This window comes from Tribolium madens, unplaced genomic scaffold (assembly GCF_015345945.1).
Source record: "Tribolium madens isolate multiple individuals breed KSU strain unplaced genomic scaffold, Tmad_KSU_1.1 Scaffold_3;HRSCAF=73;Tcas5.2_LG2, whole genome shotgun sequence".
NCBI classification, from domain to species: Eukaryota; Metazoa; Arthropoda; class Insecta; order Coleoptera; family Tenebrionidae; genus Tribolium; species Tribolium madens.
In genome coordinates, this window is record NW_025401006.1 from 6,432,600 (window position 1) to 6,454,112 (window position 21,513).

Here is a 21,513-nt window from a genome sequence, read left to right on the forward strand (position 1 = left end):
CGGCCATTGAAAAGTAATACACTTGACAAATAAAAAAAAAATGGCGTTGTAAATTTTCCCTTGAAATTGACAATCACTGTCATGTTTAAAATGTCACTAGAATCTTCTTCTTTGTTTTAAGGACAGTCATTTTGTTCACATTTATTTCTTCTGCGATGACTCGTAGAGGGACATTGTTCCTTAATCTTGTAATAATAATAGATTCTGTACATTCGACAATTGCGGCATTTTAAAATTTTCCTGACGGCGTCTATCACTACTGATTTGTCAAAAGTGACGTTTTCAGTGACACTGATAAACACGACAAAAAATTACATTATGCAATTTTTTAAATTTTGAGAGAATGTGTCAAAATCCCGTGTATTACTTTTCAATGACCGCCACTGTACAACCCCATAAGATTGCGTACTCTAATGGTAAGCTTTAAAAATTGGGGTCAGGATTGCCAATTGTGGATCACTTTGTATATTAAATTTTGTTAAAACCAGATCATAAAGTTATAATCTGTATTTTTATTGTCGAATACAGAGCGTATTTGGTTGTAAAGCACTGATAATTAAATTAAATGATTTAGGCCCTGTTTGTGGAAACATCTACATATAAATGTAAACCTCGGTTAAACCATAGCAACATCGATCAGATCATCGCTACCTTAGCATTTAGCAATTAGGGAAAAGTTAAATTTTAACTGAGGTTAAATCGTACCAGCAATCGGTTGTTAGGGCAGTTAATTGTTAAATGTAAACACAAGTTTTCAAACAATTTATTTTTATTCAAAAGTTTTATTTCACATATTTTTTCATTTGGCTCAATCGCCTTGTCGTAAAGTCTCTCTGCTTAGATTCAAATTGGCGGCAGGATTCGCCGGTTTCTGGCGACACCAAATATCCATTGCAAATCTAAGTTCTTTCAAAAAGACTTCCTTTAGGGCTACCTGCAATATTTTTATCATTGTTTGTTAATTTGTATAAGGTGGACGTACGTGTTGTGTAACTGCAATTTTCCAAACGTGCCATAAAAATTCACAAACAGCTATAACCATGGCAATACTCATCCCAACGACAAGTACGACAAAAACCCCTCCGACGTGAGCCAAACTCAGTTCGTTGGCCGAATCACTCTTTGAGTCTTCGTCTTTCTAAATTAATATCTGATTAAAATTCTGTCTCGTTTGTTTTGTTAAATAACACGATTACGGCTGTGTTGTTTATAAAACTGCTCCCGTCTGTACAATTTAGCGAAACTTTGAAGTAATTTTTTTGTTTACCTTGCAAGTATTAGCTTTGTTTTTCTCCTTCCACCATTTTTCTTTGAGTCGCTGCAGCCGGCCCATCTCCTGCATCTTTAATATCGCTTGATTTATTGACGTTCGGTAGGGAGCATCTACGGATAGTTTCGTCAATAACAAAACGCGAATTTATATTTTTTTAATATGAGTCGAGGTAAATTTATTAGGTAATTGAGTTTAAGACATTAAGTATGGCTCTTTAACAAAGCAACCATAAACCGTCGGAACTATTGAAGAGTTACCTCAACTATCGTAAAAGACCAGCAGGGGTCCAATTGTTTCGTATGCAAAGAACCACCGACGAATGCTTTTCATGCCAGAGTATTATACGAGCAGATCTTTATACGCGCATATGCCTGGCCGTCATGTTATAAACAAAAATATGCCCCTAGTTTATCAATCTCCTTAATAGTCATCTGACACATGTGTGGGTTGGGGGAGCCTTTGTACCGCAAGGAATTCGACTATTTTTATTTATTTCGACCGAGAATTAACTCAATCTCGAACATACAGCGAAAACTTCGCGGTTTGAGTCAGATAATTCACTAATAAAGCGGTTTACAAGTAATTAATTGCGATTTCAGGTCCACTTGTTGCAATAATAAACCACGGGCGGTTGTTTAATTGAAATTTCGAATGTCGCGGTTTAAAAATAAACGATCGAATAAAGCTAAGTGTCTTTGAGTGAATACGGTTTGAGTGATTCTTTTCGCGCTTTCTTGCTATGAGCCACAAAAACACATTCTTTTAACATTTTTGGTGAAAAAACTTGGTTGAATAATAAAAAATGCAAAACAAGTATCTTAAGAAACATTTAAAAATGATAGAGTGCAATTTTATTGTCTAAAAGTGATTGTTTTTGACCGAGATTCTCCCTTACTTGTGGGCATAGCAATCCCATATCCTTTGGTATCTAGCCTGTTTCCCACTTGCACCAACTCGCAATGTTTCTCCACTTCATACTCAATAGAAGAACTCTCCATAAAAAATGCATATTTTCCCTTATTGCTGATTACCCTCTTGACCCCATCGATATTTGATGTTTCAAAAACACTGGGGTCTGCTGTTTCCATAGCTACCCACATTTTATGGTAAGTTGTGACGTTGGAGTCTCTGAAGAACGACGCCGTGGCTCCGTCTTTGAGGCAGCCGTATTTAATTTTCGTTTGACCAGCCAAGTCTTCAGCACTTTGAATGGTGGGGCCCATCCTTTCTTGGGTGAGAAAAGCGGCCAAGTTGGCTGTATAGCATGAGATCATAATCAGGGTAAAAAACCACCACATGCCTGCCACCATCCGGGTCGAAATTCCCCTAAAAAGGTAATTAACACTGGGTGTGTTAGGAATGCGAAAGTTGTTGAAAAAATGTTTGCTCATATTGTTGGTGAATTATCTCCGTGTGGCTGTAATGATGAGAATGTAGACATCTCTCTAAGTAGATATGGATATTAAGACGCCTTGATGAGGACGTGCGGTGTCTTTGAACAGGAGTCTCTTCTGTACAAGGAAGTGGTCAGAATATCATAAACTATGACCGGCTACAAGCTCAGTACCTACATGCCAACCCTAGTTGGCACGCGCTTCTCAGAATATTGCTTTGAAGTCTTACCGAAACCGACGCATCTCAAAGCCTCATTTTACCTCTTATTAATATTGATGGCGGTTTCGAATAGAATTTTTTTTTCTTACAGATCACGCATACACAACTCACTTCGGCAATATGTCACAGCCTTGCTGCATGATGGAGCCCAATGTCAACCAGAAGCAATTCTTTATGTTCCAGATATTCTCCAGTTCTTCCGGATTTGGGTTGCACGGATGAGGGTTCTCCCATTCATTAGGATTCAGTCTGCAATAAATTTCAGAAAAATTGATTTAATTCCGATTTTACGATGTGGAGATTGAAACGAAAGGTGCTTCTTTTATAGACAGGGATTTATCTTGACAAAATTTTATGAGAGGGACTTACCTCGCGACGAGGAAAATAATCATAGATATAACCATATACGCAGTTACCATATAAAGCCAAACGTCGAGAGATAAAGGATTCGTGAAGGAGAGCAGATCGGGAGGCTCTTTAACGATTTTTGTATACAGGATGCTGATCCCTGAAATGGGCTTAGACAAGGCTTTGCAACATATTATATAAAAGCAATCATACAGAGAGAAGACAATGAAATGATATCCATAACAATAGAGGATTACTTCCACAATTATTTATACATACATGTATTAAAACGTACCAAGAGTCATAAAAGGGTTGCTGAAATCTACCGCTTTCCTTCGTTCGTATGTTGTCGTTAAGTCACAAATAGCCAAATCGGCTTTCTGTAATAAAGAAAGATAAAAGAAAATAGAACAGCAAAAGGTGAAGCAAAAACATTTCACAATTTTATTTGTAGTATTTTCTGTAATTCAAAAATAATGTAGTTTATCAATTAAAAGTAAAAAAAACGGTCAAAAAACACGTTTATTATAAATTTTTGTAAATAAAAAATCCTAACTAAAATATTAAAAATGTGTTTTTTGTGTAATTTGTGCTTTCTCTTAATTTTCCCTGTAAATTAAGTTGTATACCTCATTTGATTTATAAACTTTTTCTCGTCGTTTTGTCCAATGATTAAAACTCAAATTTTTTAATCGCTGGGGAAATCAAGCTCGCTTTAAAACAATTTAAAACTCACTCTAGCCAATAAGTGTCCAATTAAGCCGTTCCATTCTTTGGTTTTGGGATCATATTTTCCGTAATTATTGTCCGGAACTAGTTCAAAGACATAGTTGCACTCGTATAATTCACAAATGCCCTTCATCAGATCCATGGCGTATCCTTCAAAAGCGTTATTTCCGCTCATTACGCTGCTGTCAATTCCGGGTTTGCGCGACAAATATGGGGGATATATTCTGGAAAAAGTCTGACTGCAACAGCACACATAATCCTAGTAATTATAAACCTTGAAACTACTCTGAAAGTTCTCCCTTTTAGTTGTTGTTCCAATTCTTTCTCACGATCCTCGGAAGTGATCGTTGAATGAATCACATCGGGCGTATTCGAGTCCCAAATTCCCGTCACTCGAAATTCATCTTTCTTCAATTCCAAGATTTGTAATTTGAGTGAGATTCGCTGTCCTAAAGAATTAAAATTTAAAAGACCCGATATCGGTTCCCCCAGCATTCCTTTCGTCATATTAAGCTGGAATGAAAATTTAAACGTTTCAATTTAAGCTCGTTTCAGTGATTTACCATTGAAATAAAAGCCGACAGTCGATAACCGTGTGTTGAAATTTCATTTGTGCCACAACTCAGTGATTTTACATCCACTTCTTGCTCGCGGTCCAAGTTTGAGTAAGCAGTTATGAATAAATTTAAAGCATCGAAGAGGAAAGCAGTGTTGACCTGCAACCAGCATAAGAAGCTTGTAAAGTGGGTTGTGTATGAATTTTTGTTTAAGTGTATCGATTTTCACAACTCTGGGGAGCAAAATCTAATTTTAAATATACCGTTTAACTTAAATTCGGCAGAAAATTTATCACGGCACCTTCATAGAATTATAAATAGATTCATGGAGATTTAACGAATAGTTTCAGTGCCAAAGCGTTTTCTCATTCCGACCAAATATTTGTAAATACTTGTTTTAATTCTTTGTTGTTAAATTATAAATCAAGAATTTGTTCCAAGTTAATTCCAGTCGATTAGACTTTAGTAATCCCAGAGCCGGCCTTTATCAATCACTGGCATCTCAAGGGGTAGTTTTGAGATGCAAATAAATCGTTACCAGGACAAGAGAAATACTATATGAAGCGGCAAATAAACTTGTGAATTCATACTAAATATACTTTTTTTTTGTGCACTGAAATGTCACAACCCGCAAATGTAATTTATTTCCGGTGAATAAATGTCACTACCTTTATCAACTTGTTGGGAATTTTGAGCTTTCGTTCTAAATCAACGAGTTCCCAGTTGTCAATTACTGTATCGACCACTTTCTGGTTTAACATTCGTATAATTGAAACATTTGTTTTTATTTCCCCCAACTGACGAAAATCTATAGTGTAGGCATCCTGAAAACACAACAATAACACAATTATTAAACTCTTAGAGTAGAAAATTACCAATGAAGTTATCATGTAAGTGTGATACTCCTCGAAGAGCTTTACTTCCTTTGCTTGCGAGAGAATATCAATAGTGTGGTCGGCTTCACAATCTAAGATAATGTGAAGGGCACCCGAAGCCACAATTTCCTTCAAGATGGGCCTGGAAATTTAATACATTTTGTATAGAAACTTCAAAGTGTTATTGTTCCATCAACTTATTAATGAGATCTGTATTTTCGTAAAAGTTTTATAATCATGTTATTCGGATTATAACATAACTTTTCTCATAATAAAATGTCTCAAATTTTTTAAAATTTACTTTGTACCGTGCTATAAAATTTTCTGCGCCACAAAATTTTGTGGCTAGTTTAACAATAATTCATTTTAGGAGAGTAATTAGAAGTCAACGGTCTAGGAGTTGGAGTTGTACTTCATAAACTAGCGCCAGACTAGTTTAAGACAAAAAGTTTAATGTTCTTTCTTTTACCAAAAATAAATTAAAACGAAAGTTGGGTTTCAAACACTTCATTGTAATGAAATTTGTGTTATTTTGTCGAACCTGTGGTCGGGCCCAAAGTCCAGCTTCCGGTACCTAACCGAAGGATTATTAGGACTTAGCGCCTTAAGAACTTCCTGAAGTCTAACAAGTCCATCATCATTTTCGTAAATGATGGTGTAACTCTTCCAGTCATTCTCCCTGACTAAAGTAGCGAAAGCTTTCGAGAGAATGCTTGGACTTGGATATAAGTTAAAGTTGAATGTTTCCTTCTTGTCGGCCTTTCCCAAGTCGACGTAAGAGGCAAAATTTGGATTCCAGTACGTTTGAAATTGCGGAATTTCAAGACTTAAAGCCATTGATTGAATGATTTCATTTGCTTCACCATTTTCTGGACCGAAAATGGCCGCGATGCCCTCCCTTATAGCGTCGCAAGCTGAAAGTTTGACCTCGTAAAGAATTCTTCCAGACTTGTAGACACTTCCGAGACGGTCGGAAGTTTTAATAGAGAAGTTTTTGCAATAAAATAGTTCATCAAAAAATAATGGGAAACGGAGGGTTAAACAATGAGGAAATGTTGACATTTCTTCGGTTCTTACCGAGATTTCCAACGTTGTATATTTCGTTCTTTTTAATTCGATATATTTTAGGGTCGAGGATGAAGTTGAGAGAGTATTGAGTGGCGGCGTAATTATTAATGTAGTTTGTCGCACTCGTAATTGCAAGCTTGTCGAGCGCAGCATCTTCATTCAGAAAAAATGCTTAAATAAATTACGGTTAATTTAATTTTTGAATTTATTCTCTTAACTTACCAACTTTTAGTGATTTAGGATTTTCAGGAATAGCCCAAGTTTCCATTAAAACTAAGATAAAACTCAAAGATGTCGTCAATAGAAACATTTTAATAATTAATGTTTACAATAAACGTTTCTCACGATAAAATCATTGTTTACTAAACGCCACACTCAACTCAAGAGAGACAAGTTTAGTTTCGTTTGCTTTCGAGTTTCTATTTTTAACAAATTTATTTTGGACTCTTGTCTAGTAGACTATGACATGCTTCAATGAACAGATTTTATCTAAACGATAGGATAAAATATTTTGTCCTATTTTTTTATTGTAATAATTTATTTCCGCATTTTATATAGTAAAGGCTCTGGTGAATCGTGATTAAAAGTCTAGAGGGCCGCTTCGCAAAATAAATAAAAGAATATTGTTGTTTTGTTGTAGAGTGAACAGATTGCAAGTTGCCACTGAATAATTCTAGTTGTTGCGATTGCAGAAAATACGAAGAATCAGAGCATTAGTACCCGCAAATACTAAAATTGTGTTTTAATATTAAACTAGTGCGTATTTTAGTAGTATGTAAAATGTTACTTCTGAACCAGGACATTTGGCGTCTCGAAATACAAGGCAGAATCCTACAAATTTCGCTGTTTTCCCAAAAGTCAACAACTGAAAAAAGCCTAAAACCCTTTAAAAAGCATTAATTTTTATGCACCCCAAAAGTACCCAAATATCTGTAGACCACCAAAAATTGGGCACACGGAAAAACTGTTGAAATTTCTTAAAATCATGCAAAATTATCTCAAAAGCAATCAAAAAACTTACAAAATCCGTTGTTTTTAGACATTTCAAATGGCTTTTCGTTTCTGGTCCAAAATCAAGAGCAAAATTAACTTTTTTTTCACTGAATCAGAATAATGAAGTTTTAAGTACAGATTTGCTCGTTTCAGGTGAAGCAAAAAATGTTTTTCCTTTACAGTATTGGCCTAAAATCAAAGATAAAATTTTTTTTCCTCTTGTACTGTATATAATTGGTGTGTTGGTAAAATATAACTGTTGTAAGATTTTTTGGGTGCTTTTAATGTAATTAAATATGTATGATTTTGTATGAGTTTCAACAATTTTCTCAGGCGCAATTTTTTTTTGGTGGTTTATAAAAAATTATAATTTTTGAAGCATTCATGTCTTTTTCGGTTGTTAACTTTTGGGAAAACATAAATTCTTAAGATTCTGTCTTGTTTTGTAAGGCGCCAAATTTATCTCTTTGATTTGGTGTTGATTTTGGGAGATTTCAACAGTTTTTTCGTGTGCCCAATTTTTGGTAGTCTACAGATATTTGGACACTTTTGGGGTGCATAAAAATTAATGCTTTTTAAAGGGTTTTAGGCCTTTTTCAGTTGTTGACTTTTAGGAAAACAGCTAAATTTGTAGGATTCTGCCTTGTTTTTTGAAACGCCAAATGTCCTGGTCCAGAAAGAAGTAGAAAGCCATTTTAGGGCAAGGCATTTTGTAAGTTTCTTAGATATTTTTTGTATGTTTACTTTTGGGAAAACAGCTAAACTTGTAGGATTCTTCCTTGTTTTTTGAGACGCCAAATGTCCTGGTACAGAAGTAACATTTTACATCCTACTTATTTTGTTCATCACGTGGATGAAGACGATTTAATATTTATTCGGGAAGTACAGTTCAGTGGCGAGAGTTCCTCGAAAATGCAAATTAACTTCACTCTAATTTATTATTTTCCAACATCATCTAAAAACTTTACCATTGTCCCAAATTTGGCATCCCAATCTGATCTGTTTCTTCGCAGATCAGTTATATAATAAATTAACTCTCCAAAATCAATAAAAATTTTATCTGAGTCGCTTAAAACAACCGAAAAGTTTAGTAAACTTTTCGGGCGCAAAATACCGGAAACCAAACCTATAAATTTTGTTTTTGATTCTCGGCACAGCTTGTCGGCCGTTTTCTTTATTTTGATCCAGTCATTTCTGGTGTGTATTTGATATTTCACAACGTGGACATATCCCGTCTTTATCATCGGAGCGGTTCTGGAACCGAACAGCGCCGACTCCGGGAATCCGGAGGCTGGGAATAAAATCCCGGCTGCAGTGAGGGTTGCGGGTCTGCAAGAGCCACTCAATAACGGTCGCGTCGATACGTTCTGAGTGTTGTGCTTTGAAGAAAAAGTGAAGAATTGCAGGTAGGTGTGAAGATATAAGCCGAGGAGATAGGGCGGAAGTTGTGGGGGTCGAGGAGGGCCCGGAGTAAGACACATATGGCACTTAAAATTAAAAAAAGCTTGTACCTCTTATTGTGATACTATTTTCAATAAAATAAGTTTTGTTTTGGTCGAAAGAGAGGCTATTCTAATTTTCCGTGTTGGAAAAATATTTGATGTATCAATATTTGACATGTTTGACTACAATGGTTGCACTTAGAACTATTTTTCCCTGGAGGGTTTTATAGAGTTAATTGATGTTTATTTACTTCGAGCTTTTATGTAATGTTTGTAACAGTTTAGAAAATGTAATACATAAATAATGTTCCACTATCAAAAGCTTTAACACTGTTGTATAGAAGTTTCCTAAATGCAACATTCAGTCAGTTATAGTTAAATAGTGGTATCTTAACAGTTAATTTAAAGTTATATTAGAAATTTTTAAAAGCTTTAAAATTTACTTTGGCAATTTGTCACTTATTGAAAAATAATGACAAACAAGATGTAATTAAAATTTAATTAAAGTATAAAAAGAAAACGCAAAAAGAACAGAGTAAGAAAGAAGTGGCTCTCTTAAATAAATATTAGACATTTTAGTCTCGCCAAAATATAAGCGAAATAAACTTTTTATTGTACAGAATGAATCATGAGTGTTCACTTATTTATTTTATTATGGCTCTTTATTAAAATTATCTTTCAAGCTGAACAGCTTTTTTATCCTTTACAAAAAAATTAAGACATGTTGGTAATTTTTTCCTCTATTTTAAAACATTTTTGTGTAACCGAGTTTAAAATTGAAATAAATTCCTGTGTGTGAATATGACTTCGTGCTTTATCTTCTCCAAGATCATGTACTCCTCCAAAATTAAGGCAAACATATCCTGGCCTTAACTATTCCTAACTATTTACATTGAAAATTCTCGAGTGATTTATATGTCCGGTTTTGGGGGCGCAGAATGTACCAAACAAATGGTTTTAATTAATCTTGATTTAAAGTGTAATTAGCTAGATAAGCGAGCTTTTGTTTGGGAAAAATCTGGTTGGGCTATAAGTACTAATGATGCATTTGGTGGAAATAAAACTGATCAAAAATTTATCGAATAACAAGCTTTGTTTATGTTCGAGCTTTTGGTAAAATCTGGCAAGTCTAAGCTCTCCTCATACATACTACATCATCTCATTATTTGAAATTCTTTCATCTCTGTGTCCCAAGGGTTTTTATCAAACGGGTACATACAGAAAGCAATTGCTTGACATTTTGTTCAACAGTGTTTACGAAAAATTTTAAATCTAAAGCTTCAACTAAATGGTGACATTTGTCAGGGTGTAATGGTCGTTTAGTCTGGGACAATTACAGTCGGTTCGATAAATGTTTAAAGGGGTCTCTTGGTCTAAACAGTGTCTTTAAGTTTCCTTGTTTAAAAGCAATTACCTTAAATTTTATTTGTCATTGATAAAGGAGCTTTTGACAAATTAGTCACTAGCATGTTTTGACAACTAATTAATCAATTTGGGTATCAACAAGTTCAGAGTTTATTTAAAGGTGGTTAAAAATAAAGTTGAAGATAACTGTGAATTATGTCCTAGAAAACTACGAACGATAGCTGTGATAAAACAGTTCTAATAAATGATGCGAAAAATCTCAATCATTTTTCCAATTTTAAAGTATCGATTGGATACTTTATTACGAAATAGCAGAAGAAAAGTCGTGCTTTTATCGACGGTAATTTTTTAGTTTTATTAAAACGTTTCGTATCAATTTCATATTTTGATAAATGGAAAAGTTAAATTTATGTTTTATTGTTACAGATGTTTTCATGATGGAGTGGCTAACGCAATTGCTTTTAGTGCTTCCGCTAATGAAATTTTCCAACACTCTTCCAGACGTGATCCGAATAGGTAAGCCATTTTAGGAAAAAAACGTTGCAAAAAAGGGATAATAAACCCTGGAAACTTCATTATAGTCGAATTAAAGACCCAGAAATTAACATAAAAGCCACGTCCTAATTTTTAGTTTTGGATTATCTAACCCCAGGAGTTTATTAACAAAATAGTGTTTCATCGCAAGACAAAACCGAGCTTTTGTCGCTTTTATCAAACTTTTTTGGTTCCCCTAAGCTTCCTTTCAGCATGCCCTGTATTGTATATTCTATAGCAAGCATTTTATCGCAAAAAATCTAACTTTTTTCTTTAAGCTCGTATAAAGCCAACGATTAAAGCAACTTTGCGCTATTTGTTCTCTCCGTTTCTATAAAAATAATCCCGTTTTTATTTAATTGTTTCCGCTTTTGAATAAACTAGACATTATCCCTCCGGCGCACTTTAATAATTAAAAATAAGTTCCAGCTGCGTGTAGCAAATTCCAGGATTTTTGTTGAATAAAAGTTCTTGCTTTTAGGCAGTGGCACTGACATTCCGAAAAATCTTTTTAACATTTCCATTCGGGGTTTTTGGCCGGTAATAATCCCTCACTGAAAATATAGTGTCCGTGTCGTCAAAGGGCGACTTACACCTAATAGGATTATTGACAGTTAATGGCTCGGGTAACTTTACACACAAAGAGCAAAGAGGCAACCTTCACAAATCAAATTAGGGGAAATTGATGACAGTGATTTCCGAGCGCTGGTCATTGAGAAATTTTCATTAATCTCCGGATTGTTTCAGGTGGATTGTTTCATCCTGCTGATGATAAGCAAGAGATCGCATTTAGATATGCGGTGGAGAAGATCAACAGCGATCGGATGATCCTGCCGAGATCCAAACTCAGTGCACAGATCGAGAAAATGTCCCCGCAAGACAGCTTTCACGCATCGAAAAAAGGTATGCCCCTAGTAATGACTTTTCGCAAATACTCGTATTTTAATATTTATTTATTGTAAGAGTGTGTTAGATAGTGTTTTAGCCACGCAAGAATGTTTAACCGCGAGAACGTCAGATCGAGCGGTTAATTTTCTTAAGTGGATAAAACGCGACTAACACACGACTGCAATACAACGCTTTATCCACAATCACAGGCTCAAATTATTCCAAACTTAATTAAAAATTAAACTGACATATAAACGTCACGCCAAATGTGCTTAAACGTAGTAAGCTGTTACGCGGTGCGCTGGTTACTAACAGTGGAATAAAGTTACTTTATTCCACTAGTGGATAAGGTAGTACTTTATACGCATCTAAAGTGTGGAATAAAGTCTCTTTATAGAGTGATTGTGGATAAATAAGTTTAAATCCATTTAAGTTTAAATATATTGTTTTAAACCTGTAAACTCTCTTACAGATTTTAAGTTTTATGATTAAGCATTTCATTTATATTTAAGTACCTTTCTGGTTGTTATATGGGCATGATTACAATAACGCTAATAAGGTCTCACTATATTATTATTATTAAAGCAATATTATTTATCGGAACGTGCCTACTGATTAGAAAACTTTGTTGTATCTAAGTTTGCTTTAGTTCAACATCTGTTAGAAATTACTTCAATATATTTCCTTCGCACAAAATAATTTTGTCGTTGCTGGTTTGTGAACTTTATGGACGAGTTGAGGGTTGGTTCAGTTGTGGTAAAAGTTAATTTTGTTTCATATTTGAAAAAATTACTTTTATTTACAAATTAATTGAACAATTAAATCGAGAGGTAAATAATAATGTGTTAATTAAAGTTGTGTTACACGGTTTAATTATTATACACCAATGGGTGCAAAATTATAATAATGCTACACATGACAGTGAATTTATTAATTATAATGCTAATTTTAATTTAATTAAAACCGCAAACACATTGTTTTGTAATTACTATAACAAAAATGAAATATACAATACTGACAAAAACTGTTGAATTATCTGATAATTAATATTCTCTAATTCTGACCGAATTATTTAAACAATTTATGTCCTTCATTTCCAAAACACCTGAATAATTTAATTCTCCATTTCCACTCTCTTTCGCAATAACAATTTTCTTTTGAAACTTCGTATCCATCTCATTGTCCGACCTCCGGACCAAAAATCAATGCTCCATCCGAGCCGAAAGCAATGAACTCCTTGAAAAAATTAAGTTGTATTTCTTCCACTTTTGGAAAAATAACAGTGTCTCTTTCCTTTCTTATCTCAGCCAATTCCATTTGAGTGTGAATATGAAAATGGCACATTATTAAATTGTATTCATCTCTTTATGACTCCGTCACGTTTACATTTCAATAACATTATATTTTATTATCATGAAATAGGTCTTTACGACATTCTGCTTGGAAACATCGATGGGGAAATCCCACAGGATATTTGGTACGATTTTGCGGTGATGGTCCCTAGGTGATAAAAATAAAGTGCGTTTTCGGGATTAGGTCATAGTTTTCGGCCACTTTCATCAATTGGTGTTGTATTTTTGATCACTAAAATACAGAGTGTTCCAGTGTTTTTGGATGAATCACTCTTTTGTGATACAAAATTAGCGAGTAGTTAAATGTCGGCATTTGTCGACATAAATAAAGCGTCAAAGACACGTTTCCATTAGAAGGGTTCCCAAAAGCAGTAAAACTCGTCGAGTGAGTGAAACTGTGTAATGTTGTATGAATAATTAATTTTGTTCCAGTTTGTCACCTATTGCGAAGTGGAGTGGCTGCCATCTTCGGGCCTCAGTCGGCACATACGGCCAGTCACGTGCAGTCAATATGTGATACGATGGAAATCCCGCACCTGGAGACCCGATGGGACTATAGACTCCGGAGGGAAAGCTGTCTAGTCAACCTGTATCCTCATCCCACTACGCTGTCCAAGGTAGAAATGAGCTTTCGTATCGATTTGCATGTGGAAGAGCTTAGATTTGGCTTTAAATTTTAAAAACACAACGGCTTTCGGCTATTTTCTTGTATTCCAGACCTCTCACATTCGACCAAATATTTTTTGAAATGTTTTAATTGATTTTTAAATTTTGGCTTCGTAAATACGCTGTTTAGAGTTAATTTCCTGATGTTCAAATTTTCTCTTAATTGCTGAAATTAACAAGCCTGCAATGCACTAACATGGAAATTACCTCGGCTAAAATAACTAAATCACCCACCCGGAAATCACCATCAATCAATAATAAGTTATCTCTCATCATCACCTCCCGTCATAAACTCCTGCACCAAACACGATGAAACCATTATTAAGTATCCAAGTTTTTGCCTGCAGAACAATTGTATTTCTTGTTTCAGGCGTATGTGGATTTAGTGAAAGCCTGGGGCTGGAAATCCTTCACTATAATTTACGAGAATAATGAGGGTCTGGTGCGGTTGCAGGAGTTGTTGAAAGCTCACGGTCCCTACGAGTTTCCCATCACAGTACGCCAGCTTGGGGAAAGCTCTGATTACAGGTATTTACACCCGGTTTTACTAACTCCACAATATCCTAACCGGTATTATTTACCAACCCGCGTGCACATACAAATGATTAGCTTCGACCGAGTTGGGAGCTTGTTAATCTTGGACGGTTTTTGTATGGTCGGTGATGGATGCGGGGCTTATTGGCTGCAGAAGCAAAACGTGACTAAAAGTGAGAATTAATTTAGTGGGCAAGAGGTTCGTTAAGAGAAACAATCCTAAACTTTTATAAAATTACCACGCAGTGGTAATGAAATGAAATGAAATAATGTTGTTAATGTTGAATTGGTTACAATCTGCAAAGAAAAGGTTTCTACAACAAATAGTGTTTGAACCATAGATAGTCAAAATAAAACCGATTTTTTTAAATGAAAATACCCTCCAAAAAATTGTTTTTGCATTTTTAAGATGTGTACTTTGAAAAACCTCAAAAATTTTGATATAACTTTTTATGTTAAATAGTATAAAGTCGCACGAAGAGTACCTAAAACAAAATATTTGCGAAAAATGTTTTAAAATTATAGAAATTCGTTAAAAACTGGAAAATTCCGAATGATGTCAGAAATGTGACCTTTTTCCACATCTTTAATTTAAGCTGCAATTTAGCATTTAATAAAATCAAAATTTACAAAATATTTTCCCTATACATTTACGAATTATCGAAACCTGTGAACAAATACGTAAAATTCCGAGTCCCGAAAAAATTACCAACATGTGATCATTTGTAACACAAAATTCTTGTGTATATCTTTAATTTATTCTGGTTCTTTTTTTTATAAGAAGTACAAAGTGTGTCTAACAATTTGTCTAATGAACTATTTTATTTTAATTTTAAAATTGAACATCTCAAAAATAGATACATTTTTTCGGATTTCTATAAGGATTTTGTAGAGATCACGAGAAAAATTAAAAGCTCGCAAGTCTTGTTGGAGCTTTTAAGCCGCCCTAAAACAATTTTGTTACAAAGTAGCTTCATTATTTTATTAATAGGTATAAAGTCTATAAAGTCCCCTTTTTAGGGCCGCCCTCTGGAACAAGCTTGTAATGAGTTGATCAATACTTCCGGTTTAGTATGCTTCTAACAATTAGGCGTATTCGTTTCTAGAAACCCGTTTCTTTTCTAGCCCTCGTTTATCATTATTTTTCAGCGATTAAAATTGATTAAGGAAACACGCCAGCGATTTATCTTTATTAAGTTAACAAAACCGCTTTAGAATTTTGTTTTGAATAGATTCGGGGGAAAGAATGTGCATAAATATCTAGCAAATGCCTCACATGGGGGCTTTTCGCCGCGAAAACTCGATGAATATTATGCATTTAGGTGGAAGACTTCCATAATCGTATTAGTCAAGCGTCAAAAGTTGGTCTGGAAAATTTATTACCAGCACATGATTATAATTTTGTAAGTTAGGAAGTCGGGTTGACACGGAATGCACCTTGTAACCTATTCTCCACTTTATTTATTATGTACGAGTACATTAAAGCAACTCTGTTTCGCTTCAACGATAAATTTAAATGTTAAGAAGATACGCAACTGGGGGACATTGTGTTAGGGCTGTCGCCAAATAAATTTCCGAATTTTGTTTCAGGCCACTGCTGAAGCAGATCAAGAATTCTGCAGAGTCGCATATCGTTTTAGACTGTTCGACGGAGAGGATTTACGATGTTTTGAAACAAGCGCAACAGATCGGGATGATGAGCGACTATCACAGCTATCTCATAACATCTTTAGTAAGTCAAACTTTGCCCTATCCTGACTTTCCCCATTAGCTATACATTTTTAATAGGCGAATTGTGTTGTTAAACGTGTCTAGTAACATCTGGCGTAATTCAGCTCTCAAAGGATCAAATTAAACTGTAATTGGAATTCGTCCTAAATGATTTGCATATGCAGATTCTACGAATGTTCACTCCGTTGCGATATAAACGATCGTCAAAATCCGAATTTTATAATTAAGCGATGCGGGCCATTTATGGAAATAGATACGTCACATGAAATGTAAACGAATAAATTCAACGAATAATTTTCTTTTTATTGGATTTTTTCGTAAAAATCTAATAAAAACTCTTTAAAGAATCGCGGGAATGTATCTTATTCGGAACCGCAATGTTTTCCGTAAATGGCAGTACAGACGATTCCTTCATTCTCTTTGAACTTGGGCGAAACAAAGTGAACAAATTGGTTTTGCTATTCCTTATTTCCTACGAATTGTATTTATATGAAGATTTACAGAAAACCTTTTGGTTAAAAAAATGCCTTACTTTCTATTGGATACACAAATAAAAAAAATAATATCAAATCAAATAAAAAAATACAGAAAATTTGTTGACATAAAATTTTTGATCAAATCAAATTTTAGTTTTCTTATTAAATGTATTATCTATACTTATTTAATTAAAGAAATGATTTTAATAAATGCAGACATTTGGTATTTCTCTAGAATGAGAATGTTTTTGTTACTTTTGTTATAAATTTAATCTCGGAATTACCAAACTCGAGTACAAACTTTAATTTTGTTGAAATTAATTAAAAAAATGTACGAGTATATATGAATCTTTCTTTATTCATATAACTACGCCGCTGCTTTTAGCTGAGAACAGCTGAAAAGGTTAATCATTTAGTGGTGCTTTTCACCGGCGGCTATACCAACAAAGTTTAAAACAATTTCAGCATACTATTTCAGACAAGTTTCAGCGCTTCGAAATTACATTCGAAACTGTATTTAAGTTCCAAGTGTTCTTGTTGAAAAATCTTAATCTCTGAGAGCAACACGATCCTTTAAATCTCGTATTTCAGGATCTGCACGGCGTGGATCTGGAGGAGTTCAAATACGGAGGTACTAATATAACGGCTTTCCGACTCGTGGATCCTGATGGACCGGAAGTTCGTAAAGTTGTACGAGAATGGAATTTAAGCGAAGCAAAGAACAAGAAAGGAGAAATTTCATCAATAATTCGGGTACAAAACTTACGTCCTATTAGTTCCTAAGTTTAACAAAAAAGGAAACCCAAACAAACTCTCCAACTCGATTTGAACCTTTAAACCAAACGTTTTTTCAATTTTATACAATCAGTATAGTTACGATTTGTTTTCTATTTATGCTGCACGAATGTACAGGATAATAATACTTTTGTAAAGGTAAGTTTGAAATTCATTTTCTCCTTCACGAGATTAATAGCTTCCGAGTAAACACCAGATTAAAAAATCAACGCGCTATAAATTAAATTCCCTTCCGAGTCATAAATTCGAATGAATCACATTTTGCAAACAAAGCTTACGTTGCATTTAGGCCGTCGATGCATTTTTGCACATATCTTACCGGCCATAAACGTCGTTTCCAGGCAGAAACGGCCTTAATGTACGACGCGGTGCATTTGTTTGCGAAAGCACTTCATGATTTGGATACCAGCCAACAAATCGACATCAAACCTCTGAGTTGCGACGCCGTGGATACCTGGCCTCATGGCTACAGTCTCATTAACTACATGAAAATCGTAAGTTTTGGGGGTTGGAGGATAAGAGAGTGCATTCGGGTGTTGTAGGTCGAAATGCGGGGTTTGACCGGAGTGATCAAGTTTGACCATCAGGGATTTAGGAGTGATTTCGTGTTGGATATCATCGAGTTGAACAAGGAAGGGCTCAAGAAAATTGGGACGTGGAACTCGACCGAAGGTGTTAATTTTACGAGGACTTATGGAGAGGCCTACACTCAAATCGTGGAGATTATTCAGAATAAAACTTTTGTCGTCACCACGATTCTAGTAAGGCATTTTTGATAAAATTATTCAAATTTCATCTTTTATCTCTATCACCTACCACTAGCAGTTCATAAAAGCTCAAAGTTTAAAAACGTGATTTTTAAATTATCGATTTCATCGAAATGACTTACACTTTGGAGTGTTTAGCTTCTATTTCCGACTTTTATAATTAAAAAAATGTATGTGAAAGGAGAATGAGAGTCTGTTAATTTGGTTTTCAGAGTTCTCCGTATGTGATGCGTAAAGAGGCAAGTGAAAAATTGACCGGGAACGCTCAGTTTGAGGGCTACGCCGTCGATTTAATCCACGAGATATCGCGAGTCCTGGGCTTCAACTATACCATCCGTCTGGCACCAGATGGTAGATATGGATCTTTAAATCGGGAAACGAAAGAATGGGACGGAATGATCCGAGAATTGTTAGATCAAAAAGCCGATCTGGCAATCGCTGACTTGACTATCACTTACGACAGAGAACAAGCTGTAGATTTTACGATGCCTTTTATGAATCTAGGCATCAGTATTTTGTACCGAAAGCCAATAAAGCAGCCACCGAATCTCTTTTCCTTCTTATCGCCTCTATCTCTGGACGTTTGGATATACATGGCGACGGCTTATCTAGGAGTTTCGGTTTTACTCTTCATTTTAGCCAGGTAAACTCGGACTTAAGAAATGATTCTGGATTTCTAACCGTTTCTAGGTTCACTCCTTACGAGTGGCAGAACCCACACCCATGCAACCCCAATCCGGACCATCTCGAGAACCAGTTCACTTTATTTAATTGCATGTGGTTCGCTATTGGTTCTTTAATGCAGCAAGGATGCGACTTTTTACCCAAGTAAGCCTTGTAGAACTTAGCTGGAGTTGTGGTTGCAGGTTCAGTCCGTACGAATGGGACAACCCGCATCCATGCAATAGCGATCCGGATGTTCTAGAAAACCAGTTCACTCTCTTAAATTCCTTGTGGTTCACCATTGGGTCTTTGATGCAACAAGGATCTGACATTGCGCCCAAGTAAGTCTTCATGTCAAACAAATCATCGTTTTCTAGAACATCTTCATTGTGTTTTACTGTACCAAAACCTGAAATTTTGAAAAAAATAATTTCTTTGCAGAGCTGTTTCCACAAGAATGGTAGCCGGAATGTGGTGGTTCTTCACTTTAATCATGATTTCTTCATACACTGCTAACTTGGCTGCATTTTTGACTGTGGAGAGAATGGACTCACCCATTGAAAGCGCAGATGATTTAGCTAAACAGACCAAAATTAAATACGGGGCACTTCGAGGAGGCTCCACTGCTGCCTTCTTCCGGGACTCGAACTTCTCGACTTATCAACGAATGTGGTCGTTTATGGAGTCCCAAAGACCGTCAGTTTTCACCGCTAGTAACGTTGAAGGAGTAGAACGTGTCGTTAAAGGCAAAGGCAGCTATGCTTTTCTTATGGAATCCACTTCGATCGAATATGTAATAGAGCGAAATTGCGAGTTGACCCAAGTGGGAGGAATGCTCGATTCGAAAGGATATGGCATCGCCATGCCTCCAAGTATACAATGAAAAATTCCCCCAACTTTTTTATTCATTCTTTTGTGCACAGATTCCCCGTTCAGGACTGCAATTAGTGGTACAATATTAAAGTTGCAAGAAGAGGGAAAACTTCACATATTGAAAACACGGTGGTGGAAAGAGAAACGGGGCGGAGGAGCTTGCCGCGTAAAAATCCGGTTTAGTTCAAGTTTTATTCTTTATTTTTCTTTATTTATAGGATGATACGACCAAAACCAGCAGCACAGCTAATGAATTAGGTCTGGCAAACGTAGGAGGAGTCTTTGTCGTGCTGATGGGCGGAATGGGAGTAGCGTGTGTTATAGCAGTGTGTGAATTTGTATGGAAATCAAGGAAAGTTGCAGTGGAAGAAAGGGTGAGCAGCATTCTACACGACACGTAGCTATAAGAGAAAACTTAGTTAATAATTTTGTCCTGAACGAAAAAAAGGTGCTTGCCAGATAGCAAACGCCTTTTTGCGAAGATATTTTATTTACGTAAGCTCAATAGTTTGTAAATATGTTGTACATTGTACAATTTTTATAATAATATCCGACATGATATTTCGCTGTTTTGTAAGGTCAAGGGTCACGTGATCTGCAATCCTTCTAGTAAATATTAACACAAACTGTATATACATACGAGCTTTGTTGTAAGATCAGGGTCGCTCTTTTATTTAGAGAAACGAATTTATCGACAATATCGATCCATATATTGTCACAATCAAGAGAATGTAATTTTTATTAAAGTATACTTTACTAAAACAGACTATTTAGCAAGTTTTTAGTAAAGTATACACAGGGTGTTCTAGAATAAATTTTCAGCAGAGTTATGATTTTTCTATACTCGTTTTCATATTAATGTGCATCGAAGTAGTTGCTGAAAGGGATCATTTTATGGTGGCAATCAGGCGAAAATTTAAACAACTCCAAACTTCTCTAAAAATTATTTTTTTCAAATAAATGAGTACCCCATGTTGCAAAAAATAATTAAAATTAATAACGTAATTAACATAAGATAGCAAACATGAAGATTTTTGTCATTATTGATGTGATTAATTTTGTTCTGAATGACATTAATGACACTTTTTGTGTAAATCGGCCTTTAAATTAAAGATCTATTTAGACTTCTACAATGTACTTGATGCACATCAATATGTTTTCATATACGCTAAAGAATTCTGGAACACCCGTACAAATAATTTGTACGTGTGCAAAACTTAGTGTATAGCCTTTTGATAGATAACTATCTAAGTTTATTTTGAAATATGTTTTTGCTTACTTTGTATTCCGGAAAAGTAGGAGGTAAGTTATCCGCATCAATCCAAATTTCCTTCTTTTACCTAAAAATCTCTTTCAGGATTATTTTTAGTAAAATGTATTTCCCTTGTGACGTATTTTTCGATTTTCAGTCGTCGTTGTGTGCTGAGATGGCAAATGAATTAAAGTTTGCCCTACGTTGTCAAGGGTCGACAAAACCAATTCGTAAGAAGGGACGTCCTTGTGATGCTTCAATAGGGGTTGATGACGGTCGGTTTCATCCCTTGGGATCATATACGTCATATGGTTTTGTTACTAATAAAGAACCTATTAATTAAAATATGATATATTTTAATTAAATTGTTAAAACGTTGTTCCTCCTATTTTGCTACAGACAATATACGAAGCTTTTTTTCGGACCAAGTTCAGTACAAAACCAGCAAAGATTTACTTTAGTTCGAAAACATATCATTTTCTTAGCTTAATTGAAATGTATCATATTGGTATTAGTAGATTAAGTTATTGCAGATTTTATAAATATTGTTTTGTTAACAATACTGCCATGTTATGTTTGTAAATATTTCTTTTAATAATTGTAAAAAGTCATGTCCATGTTCATAAATCAAGAAAATCTCATCAATAAACTATTTCAACTGTTTCGTACCTTTTGTTTAATTTTTTTCCCAATTAAATTCACTTGGTAACAAACGCCA

At 35.0% G+C, this 21,513-nt stretch overlaps 2 protein-coding genes across 9 annotated transcripts; one reads left to right on the plus strand and one right to left on the minus strand.

Moving 5' to 3' along the window:
* Window positions 1-749: 749 nt before the first annotated feature.
* On the minus strand, window positions 750-6,852 carry LOC123007660 (glutamate receptor ionotropic, kainate 2-like). Of its 2 annotated transcripts, none has more exons than XM_044403071.1 (15): window positions 6,687-6,852; window positions 6,474-6,635; window positions 5,938-6,310; window positions 5,397-5,538; window positions 5,190-5,345; window positions 4,528-4,680; window positions 4,239-4,477; window positions 3,972-4,188; window positions 3,531-3,615; window positions 3,257-3,395; window positions 2,999-3,136; window positions 2,169-2,599; window positions 1,268-1,383; window positions 983-1,138; window positions 750-934 (listed from the first exon to the last, which is right to left on the minus strand). In XM_044403071.1, the coding sequence occupies exons 1-15, from the start codon at window positions 6,772-6,774 to the stop codon at window positions 809-811; spliced, it is 2,721 nt and encodes a 906-aa protein (XP_044259006.1). In that variant the 5' UTR covers window positions 6,775-6,852; the 3' UTR covers window positions 750-808. The 2 variants fall into 2 exon arrangements, with proteins under 2 accessions (XP_044259006.1, XP_044259007.1); XM_044403072.1 differs by having other exon boundaries at window positions 6,691-6,832.
* A 1,926-nt stretch (window positions 6,853-8,778) lies between these two features.
* On the plus strand, window positions 8,779-21,463 carry LOC123008069 (glutamate receptor ionotropic, kainate 2-like). Of its 7 annotated transcripts, none has more exons than XM_044403660.1 (16): window positions 8,779-8,863; window positions 10,691-10,780; window positions 11,546-11,701; window positions 13,471-13,655; window positions 14,075-14,232; window positions 15,829-15,970; window positions 17,037-17,198; window positions 17,358-17,378; window positions 17,582-17,734; window positions 17,783-18,001; window positions 18,220-18,650; window positions 18,698-18,835; window positions 19,112-19,542; window positions 19,594-19,709; window positions 19,762-19,917; window positions 20,953-21,463. In XM_044403660.1, the coding sequence occupies exons 2-16, from the start codon at window positions 10,699-10,701 to the stop codon at window positions 21,136-21,138; spliced, it is 2,736 nt and encodes a 911-aa protein (XP_044259595.1). In that variant the 5' UTR covers window positions 8,779-8,863; window positions 10,691-10,698; the 3' UTR covers window positions 21,139-21,463. The 7 variants fall into 7 exon arrangements, with proteins under 7 accessions (XP_044259595.1, XP_044259596.1, XP_044259598.1 ...); XM_044403661.1 differs by lacking the exon at window positions 18,698-18,835 and adding an exon at window positions 18,874-19,011; XM_044403659.1 differs by lacking the exons at window positions 8,779-8,863; window positions 18,698-18,835 and adding exons at window positions 10,553-10,604; window positions 18,874-19,011 and having other exon boundaries at window positions 19,762-19,918; window positions 20,951-21,463.
* Window positions 21,464-21,513: the final 50 nt, after the last annotated feature.

What these genes read in the sequence shown, in the direction of transcription:
- LOC123007660 (XM_044403071.1), bottom strand. Translation starts at nt 6,774, where the DNA reads ATGTTTCTATTGACGACATCTTTGAGTTTTATCTTAGTTTTAATGGAA. An exon ending in TTGGACACTTATTGGCTAGA is followed by an intron (nt 3,616 to 3,971) that starts GTGAGTTTTAAA and finishes TCTTTATTACAG; the next exon opens with AAAGCCGATTTGGCTATTTG. An exon ending in ATTATTTTCCTCGTCGCGAG is followed by an intron (nt 3,137 to 3,256) that starts GTAAGTCCCTCT and finishes AATTTATTGCAG; the next exon opens with ACTGAATCCTAATGAATGGG.
- LOC123008069 (XM_044403659.1), top strand. Translation starts at nt 10,699, where the DNA reads ATGATGGAGTGGCTAACGCAATTGCTTTTAGTGCTTCCGCTAATGAAA. An exon ending in CTTTCACGCATCGAAAAAAG is followed by an intron (nt 11,702 to 13,470) that starts GTATGCCCCTAG and finishes ATTTTGTTCCAG; the next exon opens with TTTGTCACCTATTGCGAAGT. An exon ending in ATCCCACTACGCTGTCCAAG is followed by an intron (nt 13,656 to 14,074) that starts GTAGAAATGAGC and finishes TTCTTGTTTCAG; the next exon opens with GCGTATGTGGATTTAGTGAA.